The sequence below is a fragment of the Manis javanica genome, chromosome 4 (assembly GCF_040802235.1).
Source record: "Manis javanica isolate MJ-LG chromosome 4, MJ_LKY, whole genome shotgun sequence".
Taxonomy (NCBI): Eukaryota; Metazoa; Chordata; class Mammalia; order Pholidota; family Manidae; genus Manis; species Manis javanica.
In genome coordinates, this window is record NC_133159.1 from 128,687,191 (window position 1) to 128,710,285 (window position 23,095).

At 48.3% G+C, this 23,095-nt stretch overlaps 1 protein-coding gene across 1 annotated transcript; it reads right to left on the reverse strand.

Moving 5' to 3' along the window:
* Positions 1 to 308: 308 nt before the first annotated feature.
* On the reverse strand, positions 309 to 23,058 carry PFAS (phosphoribosylformylglycinamidine synthase). The gene is made up of 29 exons (XM_017680401.3): positions 22,882 to 23,058; positions 18,593 to 18,785; positions 15,885 to 16,065; positions 15,669 to 15,804; positions 15,132 to 15,237; positions 14,564 to 14,753; positions 14,337 to 14,442; positions 13,866 to 14,006; positions 13,623 to 13,747; positions 13,316 to 13,444; positions 12,661 to 12,792; positions 12,401 to 12,529; positions 9,599 to 9,672; positions 9,334 to 9,490; positions 8,958 to 9,019; positions 8,651 to 8,812; positions 8,235 to 8,360; positions 7,966 to 8,097; positions 7,472 to 7,702; positions 7,118 to 7,298; positions 6,952 to 7,035; positions 6,640 to 6,795; positions 6,298 to 6,417; positions 5,824 to 5,969; positions 5,496 to 5,703; positions 5,255 to 5,346; positions 5,057 to 5,171; positions 4,125 to 4,448; positions 309 to 4,031 (listed from the first exon to the last, which is right to left on the reverse strand). The coding sequence occupies exons 2-29, from the start codon at positions 18,644 to 18,646 to the stop codon at positions 3,721 to 3,723; spliced, it is 4,110 nt and encodes a 1,369-aa protein (XP_017535890.1). The 5' UTR covers positions 18,647 to 18,785; positions 22,882 to 23,058; the 3' UTR covers positions 309 to 3,720.
* Positions 23,059 to 23,095: the final 37 nt, after the last annotated feature.

Sequence of the window (23,095 nt, forward strand, 5' to 3'; positions counted from 1 at the left end):
GTCTTCTGTTAAATTAAAGAACGCTGTTGGCTGCCAGGCAGGTGTTAAATTGAGAAAAAGACAAGACTTACTGGTTCTTCCTGTCTTTCCAGTTCCACCCTAACGTGCATACATATAGTGTCCTTCACTTGATGCAATGACAAGAGCTTATGACCTTGAATGACTGGACAAATGAAGTGAAAAGGAGAAATGCTTGAGAGAACCTGCAAAGCCAAGCCACCCATAAACCGAAGTCAGTAAGTGCATTCTTCTATTAAGGAAAAAGAAGCGTATCAGTCTCTACAAATTTTAACATTCATATTTCTTCATTCAGTCAACATATATTTATTGAGCATGTAGTATGTGACAGGCACTATGCTAGATGGTAGGATACAGTGGAGAGCAAAAAAATGGAGTTCTTGCTCTCAAGAAGTTTACACTTTACTGAGGAGACAGTTTTGATAAAAAAACATATAGCTCAATATGAGTGCAATGGTAAAAAATAAATTACAATGGTGACTTGCGCTGAAAAGGGTGGTAAGTGGAACCTCCAGTGTCCAACAAAGGATCTGATCAGAGAGCTGTTGGATGATGAGAACTCAAGGACAGGACCTGATGATAGGGCTTGGATGTTGTAAATTTTTTTTCAAGACCTTAAGTGTAGAGAGCAGAGATCATCAAAACCCTTCATTTCACAGTATATAATTATTGTGGCTCCATTTATGTGCCCTCTCTTACTACCTCTGATCTCTCTCATTCCCAACCTGTTTCCCCCATAGGTGGGTAATGATAAACTTGAGACAATCTCCTGTTATCTGGCTTTCTCAGAGAAAACTTACAGGTTACGGTTTTGTAAAATGGAAATGATTTAAAGATACTGGGTCAAGTTAAAGAGCATTGGGAAGGCTATTACTGAAGTTGGATAAGGAGGGAAGAAAAAAGATGGAGGGGGCAAAGTTGTTATTGAGCTGGAGGTCCTAATGACTGGCATCTCAGTACTGAGGATGAAGTAGCAAGATGGGAGGAAGTGATGTCAGGGTCAGAGGTAGGGTGCTTGAATGAGCCTGGAGATGAAGCAGATCTGTGTGATGACAAAATCCAAGGTGAGGTGGTTGGCCAAGGTAGAAGTCATTGAAGAAATGTAGTGGGTGTTAAATCGTCACCCACATGGATCAAGGATAATGGGAAGGACTGAGGTGGAGAGCAAGACTATGACCTAGGGCCCAATAACCTTGAAGAATGAGGGGGCATTAGGAAGAGTTGACTAGGGTAAGGTTTGGCTGCAAATAACAGAAAACAGCAAAATTGGGCTTAAACAAAACAGACATTTTGTCTCCCATAAAGACATCCAGCAATAACTTGTTCAGAGCTCTTATGTAGTCCTAGAGTAAGAGACCCAGTCTCCTGTATTGTGATTCTGCTCCACAAGGTGTCAATTTCCAAAACTATCTCATGGTCCAATATGGTCCTGAAGTTACAGCCATCAAGTCTTCATTCCAGGAAGCAAGAATGAAGAGAAGTGTGCATCCATCCTTTAAGAACACTTGGAAGTTGCGTATGTTTTCTCTTACCAGTCAGAATTTACTCATAGCTGTAAGGGAAACTGGCCAATGTCTTTATTCTGAGCAGACATGACCCCCACTAAAATACTGGAGGTTTCTATTTTTAGAGGGGGACTCAGATATTGGGAAAGTCAGATCACAGTCTCTTCCACAAGGAGTGATGGGAAAGTCAGATCACAAAGTAGGGGGTGAAGGTGAAATACAATAGCATCAGCGTGAAATGGACAAGATTTTCTTCAAGGCAGGTAGAGAATAATCTGAAAGTGGAACAGGGTGTCTGTACCTGTACCTGGCCTTTAGAGTATGAGATTGGAGAATAAAAGCCACTACTTAGAGAGGCTGTGGAATGGCTTTCAGAGAAGCTGGTTTCCCAAGAAGGATAGGAGGGGTGGAGAACAGCGAGCCTGTAGGCGTTTGCTCAAGGGCCTCTGGTAGGGGTGGGGAGTTAGGAGCTAGGTCAGGGACCAGAAAGGACAGAGTTGTGTGGCTACTGAACAAAAAAAAAAATAGGGTGAGAAGCTGAATGGACTTGATCTTGGCAGTGTCCACGATGATCCAAACCAGAAACTGGACCATCTACAAAAGCATAAATTTACTTATTACAGCCCATCAGCAGGGTACCTCACATACTACCCTTCCACTTTGGCATCAAGCACTTTGTAAACCTGATGTCTAACCTGTGGTATCATCACTAAAACTGTGCATTTGAGATTTATTAAAATTATATATATATATATATATAAGTAAAAAAATTACATCTACATATATATATTTATATATACACACACACACATCTATCTATCTATCTATCTTCCCAATACCAAGAAGGAATATTCAAATGCCAAAAATGACCCTTATCACCCCTATACTGCTCAGGTAGGTCAGTTTACAAAGCAATGAGCAAAGACCTGAAATGCTTTTCTCCATAGCCGTAATTAAAGATGGTTTCACTGCGATTAGCCTCTTTCTAGGGCGGATCCTCTGTTCCAGGAACAGGTGCTCCACTTCTTCGCTTCCCTAGGCCCAGTGCCCTCAGGAATCTGAGATTTCAGTCTACATTCTCAGGGAAACTTCCTTAATGAAAACAAACTGTTTAGGGGGCAAGCTGACTTGAGCTGTACAACAGGACAGTTCATGGGCAAGTACTTGTATACACGCTCCTATGAGGGAAGGAAGCAATGGACAGCAGTCAGCAAGACCTCTTGATACTACCATCCGGCAGGAAGTGTGACTGCAGGACGGTAGGAAGAGGTGACACACAAGTGAGCATGGCCTTCTGGCCCTGTCCTTAAGAGCTGTGTGTGACCTTAGGCAATTTATTTAACCTTAATTCTTCCTTTGGGGAAAAAAAAAAAGTTTATCAAGTACCTTGCTGAATTCTTCTGAAAAATAATTTAGATACATATAAAATCCCCAACACACGCTTGGCTCACATATTAACAGCTATTATTTTAAAGTCTATCAGATCATAAATTTCTGGGGTCAGTGACAGTCCTTGGCACTGCAACTGATCACCTTAATGGAATGAAGGAATGAACGAATCAACATTAAAGGCTCAGTGCTGGGGATGAGGGTACTGACCACTTCTGTCAGGAAGAGAGCTGCCAAATTAGGCGTAAAACTCAGGATACTGAGTCCAGAGACCAATGCCATGGCAGCCCTCTGATACAGCCAGAGTCAGTTCTGCAAACAATTATTCACACTTAGCACACTGCTGCTTTTTAGAAGAGGAATCTAGAAAGCTCTTAATCTTTCTCAAATGAGAATGCTGAGGTCCTCACTTGCATGCTTTTATATGCCCCCATTCTCTAAATGTCAATGTTGAGGAGGAGGACATAAAATACCCCTCCAGGCCCAGATGAGTGGCATGAAGCACACTGGGTGAAGTGGGGCAATGGAGCCCCCCCAACACCCTAACTTCCCACTGCAGCCACTCTTCTCTGAACCACATCCTGCTTCCCAGGCCCACAAAGGACAGATGTTAAAGGAGAACTAAAACCAGACCTAACAGCATAAGGCAAAAGCAGGCAGATTAATAAAATTAGCTGAGGTTTTTTGGCATGTGTTCTTTGTCGAAGACACATTTGGAAATAATATGGAGTGCTCTGAAGAAGTAAGAGACAGGGCAGCAGATATCCCAGGCACAAATCATGAGGCTCAGGTAAGCCTCCCTGGCCTCTCAGCAGCCTCCTTCCTGGATCCACTTTCGGGCATTGATAAAGAGCTGGAGCCAGGGGGAGGTGGTCAGAGTGTCAAATGGAGGGGGTCGCCATGCCCACTGCCAAGGCCTCACAGTCCGCTCAGGGTGAGGCATGAGAGCCAGGTGGCGGCCATCAAGAGAGCAGACGCCAGCCACGCCCCCTGGGGACCCGTTGGGATTCAGGGGGTACTGTTCGGTGGGCTTCCCATCATCATCGGCCCAGTGCAGCGGAGCCAAGCCCCTGGCCTCAATCTGAGCTTGAAGTTCCAGAGAAGAAAATGCCATGTAACCTGGGAGGGAAGAAGGGAAGTGAGAGCAAAGCTCCTTCATGCCTTCCATCCACCCCTGCTCTGAGACCCTCCCCTGCCTTCCCAGAGCCTCACCTTCCCCATGAGCACTCCACACGGGCAGCACGGCACCCTCCATCCCTCGCAGCATCAGGGCCGGCCCGGGCCCCACATGCACACTGGCCCAGCGAGATTCGTAACGCCCAGATAGGTTGTGGCGCAGCAGGAGGCCTGGCTGCACTGGCCAGGAGTTATGGCCTATCTCTCCTGCCTCCTCTTTGGGGTTGCCTCCCACCCAGCCTAGCAGAGCCAGCAGTTGGCAGCCATTACACACGCCCAGGCTGAAGGTGTCTGGCCGCTTCCGGAAGCGCCGCAGCTCAGCCCCCGCCTGTGGATGAAAGGTCACAGCAGCCGCCCACCCTAGGAGGAAGCAGGGAATTTGGGGTGAGACTGGAATGAAGGGGGATGGCTGCTTTCCATCCTGGCATGCACTGTTACCCTTCTCCCCATTTCCACCAGGACTGCCTCTGCCTGAAGAGCTCAGGGCAAATACAAGGGAAGAAATGGGCTTATCTGCTTAAATCAGATGTTGCCAACTCCGAGGCCAGAGATGGCCCATGGTAAGTTCTTTTGAAATGCCAAGAGCATTTCTAAAATTTTTTATTTGGTTGCCTAACATTTGAAAATAAGATTTCACATAGAACTCTGGATTTTTGCGCTCTCTTGAAAAACAGAAAGATCTGGCTCCGCTGAAGCAGCTTTCCAAGAGGACAACCTACTGGAGCTGAGTGGCAGCTGCCCCTTTAGACAGGGCATGTGCCCTCCAGGTTGGCACAGCACTACCCAGCCCACAGCCTCAGTATAGTTACCTGCAGGCCTCTAATGGCATCTGGCCCAGAATGAATGTATTTACTCTTCCCTGGCCTTTTGGAGGTGAGGCCAATTCTCATTCAAGGGAGAAGGGAGCTACTAAGGCAGCTCTTCAGGAATGGATGGGAGTGGGAGTGGACAGAGGCCTACACCCCCACCTTTGGCAGAGCCCAGGACATCTGCGTAGCTGAAGCCACCCACGAAGGCTACACCGCGGAACATGTCCAGCTTGATTGCCCCAGAGTAGAGGTCCTGCATGGTCACATCCCACACCTGGCAGATCGGGGAGAAGGGGAATACATCAGAGGACAAATAGCCCAAGGCCCAGCCCCAGCTCTGCCAGCCACCCTGCTCACCTCAAACCCAGCCAAGTGGAAGGCGTCAGCCATCTCTCGGTCTCCATTACTGCCTTCCTCTCGCAGAATGGCAACTCGGGGGGTGGGACCACCTAGGGGAAGAGTATCTCTGTGCTAGAGGGCTATTTCTCCACCCCAACTGCCCAGACACCTGGTCCAGGGCAGGTCCCAGTACCAGGCTGGGGGATCAACTCCCAGGCTCAAGTGCCAAGAAGACAAGTCTCTGCATACATTTCCTCACCAGGCTCGTGGGGCATGGAAGCTTTAGGAAAAGTGGGGGGCAGGCAGTAGCTGGGTCCTGTCCGCTCCCTCAGCCCCTGTTCTTCCTCGGCTACACAGTGTGGCTCTGCCTGCAGCCGATCCAACTGGAAACTCGTCTCCTCCCAGAGGGCTCGTAGTTGCCCAACAGGCTCCTCCAGAACCACAGGCCCGTTCACTGATACCCTTACCTGGAGAGAGAGGCAAATCTCTCAGGGGTCAAGAAAAGGAAATGTCCACCTGGGCACCTTCCAAGGCTGGCAGAGGTGAGCCACAGCCTCCCTGCTGAGCCCTGATCTTCACATCCTCACCATGGCGTGGGGCCCCGCGTCTCCTGTACGGCCCAGCTCCAAGCAGCAGAGGCCAGCATCCCGGTACCGCTTTAGCACTTGGGCCAGGTCTGCCTCCTGCACCTCCAGCACCAGGCCTGGCTCCTCGGCAAATAGCACAGGCAGAGCTGGGAGAGCAATGGGTGTGTCAGGATGACTAGGGTGTTGCCGGGGGCTCAGGGGTGGAGTCGGGGATATGGCTAAGGCAGTGGAGGCAGGGATTAGGGGGGCGGCAGGGTGAAGCTTGGGAGAGCAGGACCAAGGGTGTGGCATCAGGGTCTGCAGGAGGCCGTAGGGGGGTACACTCAGGAACAGTTGGTAACACCTGGCTTAGTGGTCAGAGAAGGCAGCAAGAGACTCTGGAGAAAAGGGATGGGGAATCACTGTTCTTTAATAGGACATGGGTTCCGCAGGTGGGGCAGGCATCCCATGCCTGAGTCCTTATCCTGGGCTCACCGTCGACCCCAGGGGCAGGTATATCCACCTGGATCCCACAATTTCCGGCAAAGGCCATTTCTAGCAGGCAGGTGATGAGACCCCCATCGCTGACGTCATGGCCTGAGCAGAGGACGCGGTCTGGTAGAAGAAGAAAAAAGCTCAGCAATCTCAGGGCCCAAACCTGGTGGCCCCACACCCCCTCCTAGAGAGTCAGTACAGAGTGTGTGCAAGAAAATATGGACACACTCAGAACCAAAGAGAAGGGCATTTGATCCCTCCTGCCTCACCCTCGCTTGCTCAGCTGGTGAATGCCAGCCATGTATCAGCCACACGCACCATCTTCCCCAGGGTCTCACTCACCTTTCAGCAGCCCCTGGGTGATGCTGAAGGCACGCACCAACTTCTCAGGGGAGTCCAGGTTGGGAGGCTGCTCACCAAGCTGGGAGAAGCACTGGGCCAGAGCTGTGCCTCCCAGCCGGTGCTGCCCAGGGCTCAGAGGCACGTAGAGCAGTCGGCCTGGGGAGACAGGGCAGGGGTGAGGGGAGATGGGCAGCTCAGGAGAACCCCTTCCTGCCCTGCTCATGTGCAGGGCCCCAGCCCTCACAAAGCAGGCCCCAAACAAAGGACCACGCTCTGAATGCACAATGCAATGAAGAGGCAGAGAACCCACACCTCTTCCTCCAGGATGCTTGAGGTCTGGGGTCACAGTGGCTGTAATGTCTGGACAGACAGCATAAGCTGAGATGACCAGAGATCCTGCAGAGCAAGGAATAAGAAAATGAGGTTCCAGTCCAGCCCTGATGTTCATGCCCCTTTCCCCATGACCCCTAGACCTTACCAGGAGCCCGCACAGTATCAGAGCCCACCCGGGCAGCCATGCTGAGGGAGTCCTTGCCACCATCCACTGCTACACCCAGAGCTGCCATCACTGCCACCATAGCCTCACAGGCATCGGCCAGAGCTGCACCCTCCCCTGGGAGTTTGGCTGCCCACATCCAATTCCCACTGCATTTCACATCCTAGGAAGCAGAGGAGAATGGGCATTAAAGAGGAAGAGTCATGTGGAGAGCCTGGGGGTGGGGGCGGAGGAGCTGGGAGGCCGTGAGCATGAAGGGCAAGAAGGGAAGGGAATGGTGGATGTGAACGTGTCCCAGAGGCCTGGGGTTCCACGGCAGAAGCTGCAGGGACTTACCTGGAGATCAGTGACCAGAGCAAACACCAGGTTGGTGAGGGCTTCAGCCACAGCCAGCCGGGCGGCAACCTTGGGGTCCAGCAGGCTCTTGACTGGCTGCTCTCCCAGGGCTGTGGCAGCCCCTACAAGCTCTTGGTGACTCAGTGCCACAACAGCTACATCTGCCAGAGGGGTCTGCAGGGGTCCAACACACTGCTGCTGCGCCACCAGGCCACCCACAGAGCGGTCCACCTGCAGAACCAGGTGCAGTTGGCAAGAGGACAAGGGGCAGGGACACCAGGGGGGTGGGAGGCCTAGTTCACCACAAACATACAGACAAGACTCAGAGTGTGGGCAGTAGGGCACAAGCCACTAGGTGGCTGCCCTGCCCTGATACTTCTCCCTTGGGCCTGGTGAATCCCCGCAGCAGTCCCCAAATGTGGGAGGCCAGGGGTGGGTGAGCAGAGAGAAGGGTGCAGAGGGCTGAAGGGGCAGAAAAAGAGTGCAGGGAGGACCTTGTTAGTGAGATAGCGCTTGCTGGCCACGGCAGGCAGCCTCAGAACCCGTTCCAGAACCTGGCGCACGCTCAGCCCTGGGGGCAGGGCCAGCGGCTGTAGCACAGGGAGGACCCTTTGGAGGAAGAACTCCTACAACAGAAGACGATGGGCGTGAGCACCTGGGGGAGGGTTGGGCTTAGGGGACAAAGCACCTGTAGGGTAAGGGGCTGTCTAAAGAGCTGGGGCAGAGAAGGGAGAAACCCTGCCTCCCCTCCCACCCCACATACCTTCCGAGGCATCTTGCCCAGCACCCAGTCCAGCTCCAGGTCCACAGGGGTTGGGGGTGGCGTTGGGGGGGCATCCCCCTGGCCATTTCTTCCCACGGGACACTCCCGATCATCCACCAGCACTATCTGTGGACCACAGGGACACCCCCCAGAGGGACTGAGGCTGAACACGAGCAGAGACCACTATTCTAGAGAGCAGGGCAGAGATGTTCTTTCCACTCCATCTGGCTTCCCCCATTGAGTCCCCATCCCCTATGGCCTCCTACATGCTGTTCCCCACAGTGTGTGCCCTCAGATCCCACTCTCCTCTCATCTCACCTCCTTCCCTTGACAGCTCTCCCTCCCTCCCTCCGGCCATAGTCAGGCAGCTCTAGCCCACCCACAGCACCTGCCACCAACTCCCTGGGCCCACTCACCCTCCCGTTGCCAGTGATGGTGCCCACAAAGCAAGCTGGGCAGCGCTCCCGGGCACTGACGCGCCTCAAGAAGTCCCGGTTGGGGGGCCTCAGGAGAAGGGCATTTGACTCCTGGTACTCGGCCCCCCAGATTTCCAGGGCATTCAGGGTTGGATCCCTGAGCTGCACACCCATGGAGAGGAGGAAAAGAAGGGTCAATGAACTCTTCGAAGTCTCAACTTCTTGCTGGGAGTCAGGGGAAGAGGGGTGGGGCCAGCTGGAGCTGGCAGAACAGGGAAACAGCCAGGCTTCAGGGACTCGCACCCACCTGGAAGCGGCTGGTGTAAATGATGGCTCCAGCTGGGTCACTCAGCTCCTTCAGGACATTGCCTGGTGAGAGTTTGTGGAGAGGTGGTGATCTGGCCATGGTCAGCACCAGGCAAACAAAGGGGCAATCCCTGGCCTCCAAAGGAGGCCCTAGTTCTGTGTGTCCCCATGCAGATCACTGCTGCACCCTCACCACCAACCATCCTGTGACAGCAGGCTTCCACGCCCCAACCCTCAGCCTCTCCAGAATGCAAGGGGTCGGGGAAGAACGGGATCCAGAGCTGGGTGATTGGTTGCAGATCCTTGATGCCTTTACCTAAACCAAGCCTGACAGGAGACGAGGTAGGCCCATCCCCTGTTCCAACCCCTTCTCTCACCATTGCCACCAGCACCCTGGTCATGGAGGCTACAGATGGGGTTTCCCCTGGGGGCCTCTACACAAGCCCGGATTATGCGGTTCATCTTCTGTTCCATCTCTGGGTCTCCCCGCTGTACAGCTCCAAAGTCCAACTCACTGGTGTTGTCTCCCTGCACCTGGGGGGACATATGACAGAGCTCTCAGCTCAGAGGGGCTGGGAGCTCATACACCACCCACGCATAGGGCCCAACAGTATCACTGAGGCAGCACCTGAGCTGTTTTACCTGCACAGATGAAGCAGCTCCACCCCCAACTCCAATCCTGTAGACAGGACCCCCAACCTTTACAACATCCATGCCTGAAAGCAGGGAAAGTAGAATCAGAATTCTACTGGGGAAGCCAGCAGAAGCAGTGTGAGCACCAAGTGTAGGGATAGAAGCTGATATTGGGGAGAGCAATGACATTTATAAATGTACCTATTCACTGATTGGGTGAACACATGTGCAGGAATTTTCCTTCAGATTTATTTGCAGAGATACAAAATCACCTATGTACAAAATTAAACACTGCAGCACTAAAAAATCTGTATTACCAAAGCTAGGAAATAATGTAAATGCTAACAATAGAGAACTGATTAAATAAATTATGGCATATCCATATAGTGAAACATTAAGCCATTCAAAAAACTGAATTGTAAGTAATATAATAAAGTGATATGATTTTACTGATAGGAAAGATCTCCAAGATATATTGCTAAGTGAAGAAAGCAAGGAATAAATATGCACACCCATTTATAACAGCATCAAAAACAAAAAAAAGTTAGGAATAAATTTAACAGTAGAAAAAGAAGACTTACACACTGAAAACTATACAACATCTTAGCAGACCTAAACAAACACCAAGAGGTCCCATGTTCATAGATTAAAAGACAACATTGTTACCATTGCAGCATTCCCAAGTTTATCTGCTAAACCAACACAATCCCTATCAAAATATCAGCCACCTTTTTCACAGAAATTGATCAACTAATCCTAAAATTTAGATGGAAATACCAGGGACCTACAGTAGCCAAAATCATCTTAGAAAAGAACAAAATAGAAAGACTCACACTTTCTTCTTTTAAACCTTACTACAAAGCTATAGTAATCAATACCATGTGATATGAGACAGATACAGATCAATGGAGGAGAACTGTAAGTCTATACATGAACCCAAACATTTATGGCTAATTCATTTTTTACAAGAGTCCCAAGACAATACAGTGGAGTAAGAACAGTCTTTTCAAAAGTGGTGTTAAGACAGATATACACACATAAAAGAATGAAGCTGAACCCCCTACTTCACACCACATACAAAAATTAATTCAAAATGTATCAGAGACCTAATGTAAGAGCTAAAAGCTGTAACAGTATTACAATAAAACATGAATAAATCTTTTGTAACAATGGTTTCTTAGTCATGACACCAAAATCACAAACAACCAAAGAATGGACGAATTGGACTTCATCAAAATTAAAAACATTTGTGCTTCAGAGCACAATGTGAAGAAAGTAAAAAGACAACCCACAGAATGGGAGAAAATTTTTGCAAATTATCTATCTATCTCTAAGGGATCCAGAATATATAAAGAACTCTTACAATGCCACTAAAAAAGATGAATAACTTAATTTAAAAATGGGTAAAGGATCCAAACAGACATTTCTCTAAGAAAGATATACAAATGACCAAGAAGCATAAGAAAAGGTGTTGAACTTCATTAGTCATTAGGGATATGTCAATCAAAACCACAATGATACACTACTTCATACCTACTGTGATGCCTATAATGAGACAGAGAAACTGCAACCCTCATACACTGCTGGGGGAAATGTAAAACAATGCAGCTTTTTGGAAAATAGCCTCGCTGATAGGCAAAAAGTTGAACATAGTTACTATGTGGCCCAGCAGTTACACTCCTGGTCATATAGCCTAGAGAAATGAAAACACAACGACAGAGAAAAACTGGCACACAAATGTTTATAGCAACATTATTTCTAATAGCTGAGAAGTAGAAACAACCCAGTCATCTATCAACTGATGAATGGATAAACAAAATGTGATATAGAGCCATAAACAGGAAGGAAGTGTTAATGCATGTTACAATATGGATGAATCTTAAAAATATTTTGCTACCTGAAAGAAGCCAGACACAAAAGGCCACATACTGTATGAGCCCATTGATACGAAGTGTCCAGAATAGGCAAATCCATAGAGACAGCCAGTAGGTTAGTGGTTGCCTGAGGGTGAGGGAAGGGAGATGGGGAGTGACTGCTAATGAGTACTGGGCAATGTGAATGTTCTGGAATTAGTGCTGACTGACGCACAATCTTGTGAACATACTAAAGCCCACTGACTTGTACACTTTAAAAGGGGGAACTTCATGGGACATGAATTACATCTCAAAGTAGTTATTAAAAAAAAAAGAAGTATACAGATAGGTTGTATGTTTTTTAAAAAGGGACAAATACACATGGAGGTCTGTTTATATGTGCAGGAAATGCCTCTGGTAGGGTATAAAAGTAACTGATTAACATCGTTCATCTCTAGGGAGGGAAGCTGGGTGGCTGGAGGTCAGGGAAAGGGGAGTTTTCATTGCATAACCTTTTTTGCCTATTAAATTCTGAACCACATGACTGGGTCACCTATTCAATAAATGGGGCTGAGCTTTTATCTTGGTTCTATCACAGCATCTACCTAGCATAGTGCCCAGCACATGATGGAGGCTCAATGTTTGCCCAACTGAACTGAACTTGTATATAAAAGCCACACAGCAGGTAATGAATAAACATAGCTGCCCTGACTTAGCAGGGTGGGCCTGTCATGCAGAAGTACACCAGGAAGAACACAGAGGTGACACAGACTGGGACCGCCCCGCTGGCATGAGGCCCTGTCCTGTCTTGAAAACCTGTACTGGAGAGAACAAACATGAGCTGGGAGGTTAAAAACTAACCAGTGAGGTACTGTCTAAGTTCCCCTGCTGTGGCTGCAATGTGCTGGGGAGAAAGATGGCTGGTTCTGGAGAAAGGTGGGGGGTCGGGGGTTCTTACCTGGCTCTGGGGGCTCCTTGCTCACCTGCTCAGCTTCCATGGACCCAATGCCCCCACTAAACATGATGGGCTTGATCCACTCACGCCGCTGGCCATTGGGGAGCAGGAGGCCCAAGGAGCGGGCGAAGCCTAGAGCATGGACATCACAGATAGAGTGGACAGGTTCCTGTCACCCAGGCTCTCCAGTGCTCACTGAGTCACACAGCCCACTCCACCTCTGGGACTAGATATCCATTTTCCCCCAAACCCCTCAGCCTCACCGGCCAGCACTGGTTCGCCAAACTTGTTGCCATAGTCAGAAGCCCCATTACTGGCCTCAATGGCAACCTCCAGAGGCCGGGCAAAGTTCCCAGGATACTGGAAATTTGGATCCTCCCAGGGCAGACTATAACCTGGAAGGGAAGGAGAAAGTTGCCTGAACTATAAAGACAGAAGACTGAAGAGTCAGAGTCCTTCAGGAAGAGTCTAAGCCACCAAGGACCACCTGCATGGGTGGAGTGTTCCACTTGAACGAATTTCATTTAAGGGAAGTGTAGGGCCTGAACAAGCATTAGTCTTGCTCCCCACTTCCCATACCAGCCTTCTCTGACTCTTCAGATCGGAGTTTGTAAGGCTTTCTAAGGAACTGGATTTGGGGGGCAGGTGGTTGTTATAAGACTGACTCAGTATCATGTTTTCTTGTGGAGTGGATGTTAGTTTATAAAGAAAATCACAGTTCTGCAAAGCCAGTCTGACAACCTGGGTCTCTCCTGGCCTACAGTCCGCATGACCATGGTCAGTGAAAGGCCAGCTATTCTAGAGCCCTCCCACCCAAGAAAAGAGGGATGACTCTCTGACTTTAAGAGGTAAAAGTGTTCAATGCCTGCCAGGACAAGAATCTGGAAGGGGGGATGGTAGAAAGGAAAGAGATGGAACCTGGGATATGCAGGTTTCCAAAGCAATAGCCAGCAGTGCCCGCCACCACGTGGGCCCCACGGCCTGTGCACTGGACATCTCGGATCCGGCCCCCTGTGCCTGTCGCTGCACCGCTGAAGGGGGCTACTCCTGGAAAGAGAGAGGGGAGAGGTATGAGTGCCAAAGAGACAAATCCCACTCTGACTATCCCATCAAAAAAGGACAACAGGCCTACATGACCGCTTTTCCCAGGCCTAACCCAGTGACTGGGACCTTTGCCCTTCCCTACACTCTGATCTTGCCCATCCCTCCCAGGCACCAAGCTCACCTGTGGGGAAGTTGTGGGTCTCTGCTGTGAAGACCACATGTCTTAGCCCCTGCTGTTGCTGGAAGCAGCTTGGCTGTGTGGGGTCCTTGGACCGTAGGAATCGGACTTCCTTTCCCTGGATAGCACTGTGGGCACACCATTCTTGAGCTTGCTTCCTTCTTGGGATCTGCACTTAATCCCATCAGGGCCTGGGGCCTCCCCTTCCCTGGCCCTGCAGTCACCCCAACCTAGGGCACAGCCCACCTGCTGTTGTCACAGAACTTGAGGATGTTGTTGGGGTTCGAGGATGCCTGGGTGCTCATGATGGACTCAAACAGCGATTGTGCCAGCTCCTGCCCATCCACGTGGAGTCGGCCCTTGAAGAACCAATGTCGACTGTGCTCGCTGCAAGGGGTGACACAGGGAGGAGAAGACAGGGCAGAAACATGGGGTCATTTCTCAGGCTTTGCCATGTCTTCTCACCAGCATTAACAGCAAGTACAGGTCCAAATACATTCCAAAAAGTCATACTTTTCAAATGTTGTATCATTGTGGATTGTCCAGATTCAAAGTGAAAATAAAAACTAAGATCTGAATGTAGACTACAGGATGGATGGGGAGCCCAGGCCGTCAAAGAGACTCAGACACGCCCTAAGCCGAGAGAGAGCCATGCAGATGAGTGCCTGTACTCTTCCCTTCCAGCCCCCATGGGCTCAGTCATCAGAATGTCCCTACCTATTGGACTGAGCCAAGTCGAAGGCCTCCACAGTGCTGGGGTTCCGCTTCAGCTCAAGGAAGCGCTTGGTATAGAAATCCAGGTCCCAGGAGTCTAGAGCAAGACCTAGGAAGCAAACCCAGGAAGAGCTGGCTGTGGGACTCAGGCCACCATATCCCAGGTCTTGGCACCATTACTGGCTTATACTGGCTTAGCCTGGACCTTCCTCCCAGGGACCCCTGCTCACCTAGCTCCTGGTTGGCTTTCTCCAGGGCAGGCCGGCCCTCAGCCAGTATGTTGATAGGGCTGTCAAGGGGTCTTGGGATGCACCCAAGGGAGAAGCTCTGGATGGGATGGGGGAAGTGCTGCTCTGTCATCCGGTCATGAAGGGTAGCCAGAGCGATGGTCTCCATCTCAGCTGAAGTGGGGTGGGCAAACTAGGGGCGGAGACACACACAGAGTACAAGGGATGAAGAGTTAAAGAATGAACAAAACAGTACATCCTTAGTCCTGCAAGTCATGCAAGGACAGCCCGCTGCTAATCTATATGGTACTTTTGTTCAGATTATATACAGATGTCCCCTCCAGCATGAGTCCATATCAGCATGCACAGGTCAGTAAGGAGTACATGCTGGATTTCTGTCCCATCCACCTCCTGTCCAGGCGGTCTTAGGCAGTGAACAAACTGCAAACAGGGTGGGCCTAAATCCAGGATCTCCCACCCATTTCTCCCATTTTCCTAGAGTTCAGGACCTAATTTTTCATTTCCGGTTACTTCCTCCTCCTGATCCGCCACTGATTGCCCACTGCCTCACCGAGAGCAGGTAGCGCCGAGTAGTCTCCACACGATCCACAGCTTCTAGTCCCACAGCCAAGCACACCGACACGATGTTGGTTGATGTGGGGGTGGAGAAGTTCAGCCTGAGTGGGCCAGATAGTTAGGACCTAAGAGCCCAGCCAAGAAGGTGGATCCTGCCACCACTGTCCAGCCAACCTCCTACCTCTATCCACCTCACCACTGGCCTTCAGCCTTAGACCTGACCTGCTTTCAGAGGTCACTCAAATCAAGCCATACCTGTTCTTCTAGCATCAAAATGCTTTAATTTTAACTTCTCAGAATGCAATCTGTTTTACCTCCAGAACATGCCTGGGAGCTGGCTCTGTCTTCAAAGATATCTTCCCAAATTGTGAAGGCATGCACATGACTTTCTAGGCAGGAAGCAGGATGGAAGGAAGGAAAAACAAATCCCCAAGGACCACATATGGAGGAAGAGGAAGGGGTAGGCAGTGTGCCTGGCAGGGATGGTAGGCCTTAGAGCATGGAACAAGTTGTCCCAGGCTGAGACACTTGCCTGGGCCCGACCTCCAGCAGTAGGTCACTGGAGCCGGGAAGGAGCCAGGACTCCTGAGCAACATCATCCAGTAACAAAGGGCAGCCAAACAGCCACACCAGCTTCTTCATCTCCTCAGTATTTGGGAGGGACTTCACTGCAGTGAGACAGGACAGGTCACCTTGAGACACTGCCCTGGCACTGGGGTACCTCCCCCAAGAGTCCACCTGGCCCAACCTGTCCAGTTGACATTGTAGCACAGCTCAGTCTTGACATCCTGCAGCTCTGGCAGTTTCCCCTGTAGCTTCCTTCGAGTGTGCCCAGAGGCTGCCCCCTCATGGCCAGAGGGACGGACATAGAAGTGAAGAACTGTGGACATCTCTGCAAGTGTCCCTTGCTGGGAAGATGAGTTAGATTCCTAAAAAAAATAACATTAACTATATTCTATCTGTCCAGCCCATTTCAAGCTTCAAAGATAGATGAAGCTTTGGAAGCATTAGGGATAGGTTGGAGGCAAGTAATGGGAGCATTCAGAGAGACAAAGTAACCTGAAAATTTTAAACTTAGGGGTCTCAAATCTCCTATAAAATGTGGGATAGGGGTATACAGGTACATCCTTGACCCATATCCCTGAGCCCCTGCACTTTTCTGGGCTCTAGGCAAGGTCTTAGAAACAGTTACGAATAGGACAACAACCAGTTCTACCCCTATAGAGCTTACATTTTATTGAGGGAGACAGGCAAGTACACCAGACATTTCCAGTCCAGTGTGGTTAAGGACAAGAGACTGTGGATACCAATCTAGCACTTTAGGAGTCACAAAAGTCTTCCTGGGAGAAATGGCATCTAAGGGTAAACCTGCAGGAGGTGCTGGATCAGGCCTGTCTGGTGAGGTCAAATGACACCACTCTCCCGATACTCTTTTACCTTCTGGTTGCTCCTTCATAGTCATGGGTGCTGGCTCCTCCTCTTTTGCTCTACTTCTAAACATTCAGTGTCCTGAGCTCTGTACTTCGTATTTTCCTCTACATGCTCTTCCTGACTTCTTCCAGAGAGTGGCTTTAAATACCATCTAGTAGACTAACCAATGAAATTGCCAGCATTTAACCATTTTTGTCCAAAAATGACAATTTCATGATTTATCTGCCAACAGATTGCATAACTTTATTCAACCCTGACTGAAGATTCTATGACTTTATTCAATCCCGGAATCTCCAAGCTAGTACATTCAAATGATTACATGACCTCTCCACATAGATGTCTCATAAACACAGATGATAGCCTGGTTTTGCCAAAACAGAAATGTGGATTTATTGTGTCTCCAGACCTGCTGTTCTCCCAGTCTTCCCCATTTCAGTAAATACTACCATCATTCAATCAGTTGCTCAAGCCAAAAAGACAGGCATCAACCTTAATTCTTCTTTCCTTGAGCCCTCTCGATACCCAATCCATCAGCAATCAATTTCCAAGTATTGGGGAGAAATTCTGTCACATCCTTTCATGTCTGCTACTGTCACTCTAGTTCAGTTCCACCATCACCCACTTGGCCTCATGCACTGGCCTCCCGACCAGTAGCTGATTCCTCTCATGTACCCAACCACAATCCACTTGCCCAATGGCAGCATTAATGAAATTATCACTTCTCAGCACAGATGATATAACCTTCCAACTCAGTACCCTGTGAAGGCAAATTCTGGTGCGCTAAGACCCCCACCCCTTAAGATCCAATCACCACCGACCAGATGGTCACCCACCCCTTAAGATCCGATCACCAACGCAGAACACACCCTACCCCTACTCCTTAAAAACGCGCTCCTCATCGAGTTGCTGCTCCCTCTCTCTAGGTGCAGCCATTTTCTCTTTCAGATAATAAAATCTCTTGTGTGGGCCCGTGACTCTTGAGTAGTTCTGGGGTAAGGAGGGTCGTAGTGAGATACCCTTTCACCCTGGCTTACCTGGTCTGGCCACTGCCTTCTCCTCCAGCCCTATCTCATGCCACTCTTTCTCACCCACAATGCACCACTACACTGGCTTCTTTTCTATTCCTCCATCTTGCCAAGCTCAGTTCTGGAAGGCATTTTTCTCACCTTCATACTTGCATGGCTAGCTTTTGTTAGTTTTCTGATGAAATTCACTTTCTTGGGAAGGCCTTCCTCGATCTATCGCTTTTAAATAGCCACTATCAGGTGGCCCTATTTTAATTTCCCATTAGTACTTACCACTACCTGACATTTTAACTTCTTTTTAGCTCTTCCTTCCTCACTAGAACAAAATCTCCATGTGGGCATGGACTGGAGCTGTTTTACCTCCATTGGATTACCAAGGCTTAGAACAGCTGGGGCTTCAAAAAGGGAAAAATCTAAAAACTTGATGACTGAATGCAAACTCTTTGTTCTTATCACTCACCAGCCCCTCCTGCCCTTTCAGGACAGGCTTATTTCAGTAAACGACGCTCCTCCAAGGTCAGTCTTGATTCCCTTGCTCCGCGCTGCCCACCACATGCTAATAACCCTTTCTAAAGTCAAGCCCCGCACGTTTTTCCTTATAATTCCTTCACAGGAATTACCACATTTAAACCACTTGACTTTCGTCTAACATTCCCAGTGAAACAGAAGTTCCAGCAGCGCAGGGACCGGGCTGTCTACAACAGGTATGTATCCCCAACCACCAGAGTGACAATACAGTAGGCGGTCGACAGATTTTCTATTGGTTGAATGAACTGGGAAAGAAGGACTGAGTACACGTGGGGTCTCCCCTGCCGGGCGTGTACGAAATGCGCGAGATCAACGAATGGACGCCGTGCACTAAAGCAGACACGCGGGGCTCAACTGGACGCAGCTTGTCCTGGCGGGATACTGAGGAAGCCTGCAGCAGGCCTGGGAAGGGTGGCGATGAGAGCGTGCAGCAAGCACAGGGATAAAGGGCAGCACGCAGTAGGATACGCACGTGTACGCGGTCCTCCCAGATCCGGAGATCCTCGAATTCTGGCGCGCTGTTCATGTCATCCAAGTGCGCCGAGGGCAGAGGCGGAGCCTGAGGTTACCCCGCCCTCTTCCTCCCGTCGGGGGCGGAGCTTCCGCCTTGCTCTGACTTGGATTCTCTAGAGAGGCTTATCCCCTGGCTGGTTTATCTCACAAATCTATGTTGAGGTAAAATTGTGAAAATATGGTCAGTTCCATGGCTCCGCCTCGGTTGTGTCCGTGCAAACTGATGGAGACAGATGCTTTGAATGCAGGAAACTGATTGAGAAGAATCCTCCACTCCAAGACTAAGTTTTCTATTTATTTCCCTCCCTCTATTCCTTTGACTTTCTTTCATGAATGGACGAATTTATTTAATTCTTAGCAGAATGGGAGGCATGTTTTTAGTTTGCGCATTCTTGCTAGTTGCAGTAACAATAATAATGATAGAAAACGTTTATTGAGCACCCGTTAAGGCACTTTCAATGATCTCGTTTGTCATAAAAACCGTATTTTACAGATGGGGAAGCTGTGGCTTACTGCAGTGACTTGTTCCTTAGTTTTGTAACTCAAACACAGCATTTTCCACCTACGTACATTTTTTGGGTACATTTTTAAAAGTCTCATGATACATAAATACATGGTTGTTTTAGTCAGCATACTATCAGTAAACATGGCACATTCAAAAATTTAATAGTGTTATTTACAGATATAAGGGCAGGATAAGGGAAACCAACAAAATACAGTGGGGCACCTAGAGCCTGAACAGTAGAAAGCAGTTACCAGTAAGCTTGAAGGGAGAGGGGGAGGGAATGATGTCATTAGTTGGGAGAGAGATGGAATCATGAAAGAAGGACCTCCAAGAAAGCAAAAGAAGCTACAAATACAATTTTTTTGTATGGGAGAAAGGGAATAAACACAAGGTTCTCCTCCAGTGCTGCACTGACAGGCAAACTGTGTCTCCCATTAGTCTGAAGCCTGAGAACAAGAAAGCTGGAGGAGAATTCCTGGACAAATACAATACCCAGCACAATTGTTTAACAAGTCAGGCAACACAGAAATGTTCAGACGGAAAAGTCTTAAGCAAATAATCCAATTAAAAAATGGGCAGAGGATCTGAACAGACACTTCTCCAAAGAAGAAACTCAGATGGCCCACAGGCACATGAAAAGATGCTCCACATTGCTAATCATCAGAGAAATGCAAATTAAAACCACGATAAGATATCACCTCACACCAGTTAGGATGGCCATCCAAAATACAAAAAATGTCAAGGATGTGGAGAAAGGGGAACCCTCCTACACTGCTGGTGGGAATGTAAATTAGTTCAACCATTGTGGAAAGCAGTATGGAGGTTCCTCAAAAAACTAAAAATAGAAATACCATTTGACCCAGGAATTCCACTTCTAGGGATTTACCCTAAGAATACAGGAGCCCGGTTTGAAAAAGACATATGCACCACTATGTTTATTGCAGCACTATTTACAATAGCCAAGAAATGGAAGCAACCTAAGTGTCCATCAGTAGATGAATGGATAAAGAAGATGTGGTACATATACACAATGGAATATTATTCAGCCATAAGAAAACAAATCCTACCGTTTGCAACAACATGGATGGAACTAGAGGGTAGTATGCTCAGTGAAATAAGCCAGGCAGAGAAAGACAAATATTAAATGATTTCACTCATCTGTGGAGTATAAGAACAAAGAAAAAACTGAAGGAATAAAACAGTAGCAGACTCACAGAACCCAAGAATGGACTAAAAGTTACCAAAGGGAAAGGGACTGGGGAGGATGGGTGGGAAGGGAGGGATAAGGGGGAAAAAGGGGCATTACTACACACATAATGTAGGGGGTTAGGGCATGGGGAAGGCAGTATAGCACAGAAAAGACAAGCAGTGATTCTATAGCATCTTACTGCACTAATGTAGTGACTGTAATGGAGTAGGTGGTGGGGACTTGATAATGGGGGGAATCTTGTAACCACAATGTTGCTCATGTAATTGTTTATTAATGATACAAAAAAAAGTGAAAGTCTTTATCCTCATTCTTCCCCCATTCCATTCTCTTCAGTAGTACTTGGCTAAGATTGAGGTAAGGCAAGTAAGGTCCCTAGAAGCCTCACCCTAATTCCAACCCTGCCCCAGACGGAACACTTACCATCTGTTTGGTGTGTAAGGTTCCAGGCTGTTGAATAAGTACTCTCTGGCTCACTTCTGACAGAGGCTATGTGTTGATTTATGACATCTGAAGCACTCCTTGGTTTCTTTCCCTCTAGGCATTCCCTAGCTCCATCCAACACCTGTCTTCCAGCTCCCTCCAGAAGCCTTTATTTGCTCAGCTCTTTGCTTAGTCCTGTCTCCTCCACATTTTAGCACTCCCACTGCTTTCACCTCCACATAGTGACTTCCAGATTTATCCCTCTGGCCCTGATCCCTCTCCTGACTTTGGTCCCATACTTCCAGCAGCCTCCTGGACAAGCACAGCCTTTTCAAAACCACCAGGTCTGAGACAGCCCCCAGTCCTCCACACTTCCCTCCCTCTGTGATAGACCAACCACTCTCTTCTCCATGCTTCCTTGACCTCCTGTCATTCACCACTTTCCTTTAAGATCCTTATTAAGTCAAGCCTGACCTACTTCAGTGGCCTCCTGTTCTCTTGTGCCCCTCATTTGGTCCTACACATTGCCACCAGATTAAGTTCCTAATCTGACATTTAAATCATTCTAATGGGGGTGGCAGTGTGTCCAGTACAACTTTCTCTGATCACTATAGCCTGAACCCAACACTCCCTCCTGTGAACTATCAAAAGTAAATCCCAGGATATAGGGTGCATCTTCATGAATATGATAGAGAGGGTCTTCCAGAATTCAAAGCAAAAGGAATGATTAGGTTTGCAACTTTTACGTGGCTTTGCTGGTGTCCTAACAAGGGTAGTGTAAGTCCAGGGAAAGGAAATCCTGGCGCAAAATACCTCTAAAAACCGAAATCAGTCAAAGGGAGAAATAAAGTTTAAAATCCATTTATTGCTTACAAACTGCAGTCCGGGGCTGTTTCTCTCTTTCCTGCTCCAGCAGAAGCAAAACCACGCCTCCCCTCACTTCTCAGGTACAGATCCATACTTCTCTCCACCCTTGAGTGCCTGTTGATATGCAGATGTACTAAAGCCAGGCGAGATATTCTGGAAATACTACAATTTTACCTACAGGTAGCTAGTGTGGCTGGACTGGAGAGAGATTTCAGCTTCTTCTGGGGGATTTGTTGTTGTTTTGGTGGAAAGGGAAAGAACACATCTCTGAGGTAATAATGGGAAATAACTGCAGACAAAAATTCACTTTATAAAGAATTTAGAGTCACAGTGCATAGCAAGTTCATGCAATAAGGAATAGAGAGCTTGCATCAAATGTGAAGTTGAATTAGGGGATACCATAACTCAAAGTCTTTATTCCCTATTAAATGACTATAGCATTCTTACTGTCTATAGTTTATTATGTTACAATCAACATTTACTGTCTTGTTCCAAAAACGATTTGAAGCTGCTATAACAATGGCTTTAAATGCCCCTCTTCCACCTTTTTAATCTCACCTCCCCTCCACTCTCTCTGACTTCCTTGCATTTCTTTCCACCACAGGGTCTTTATGTTTGGTGCCCCTGCCAATTCTTTCTCTTTTATCTCCATCATTTGAATCCTTCATCTCTTTCAATTCTTTACTATAAAGTCACCTTTTCAGTAAGGCCTTCTCTGTATAAAAAGGACACACTACCCCCTGTATGCCCTACTTCCCTTTCCATAGCACCTATTACTAACATTTTATGCATTCTGTCTATCTATCCAATCTATACTGTCAGTCTCCTTGTCCTAGAATGTAGACTTCATGAAAGCAGATTTTTTTTATCTTTGTTCACTGCTGTATCCCCAGAGCCTGGCACACAGCTGCATGAATTCTGTTCACTCCATTGCCTACTAAGCCGTGAAATGAGTGGCTGGTTGACTGAATCAGTGAGAGCAGAGGCTTTCATTGTTGATCCACAAATATTTGTCAAGCTCTTATTTAGCAACAAGCACTGTAATAGGCTCCAATATACAAAGGCAAATAAATAGGATAAAGCTTCTAGGTACTAACAATCCAAGTGGGAGAAACAGTTTAAAAATTACAGCAATGACTTAAGGCCACAACCCAAGTGTGAATGATGTGCTCTGGCTGCCTTGAGGAGGAAACACTTTCTGCATGGCAAGATCAGGGAGGTGGAAAGATGCTTAGAAATTACCTACCAGGCCGGCTTTGTTTGAGCTCCTGAGCTCCCCCACCCCATCGTAGGGATGCCAGACAGGATGTCACTGGGAAACAGGATGCCAGGACGACACTGACACAGCAGTGTCACAGTCGGGGACAGAGGTGCGAGTAGAGCAGAGGGGTTCTAAGCAGAGAGCAGAGAGGATGCCAGGTGGGTAGGGGCGGCAGATGGAGGCGGGAACACGCCTGACG

Bases quoted from the DNA above. Each gene is read 5' to 3' on its own strand.
- PFAS (XM_017680401.3), bottom strand. From the start codon at position 18,646: ATGAACAGCGCGCCAGAATTCGAGGATCTCCGGATCTGGGAGGACCGC. The intron at 7,299-7,471 runs GTAAGTCCCTGC...TCTGCTTCCTAG, and splicing joins CTCTGGTCACTGATCTCCAG to GATGTGAAATGCAGTGGGAA. The intron at 4,449-5,056 runs GTGGGGGTGTAG...GCTTCCTCCTAG, and splicing joins TGTCCTGGGCTCTGCCAAAG to GGTGGGCGGCTGCTGTGACC.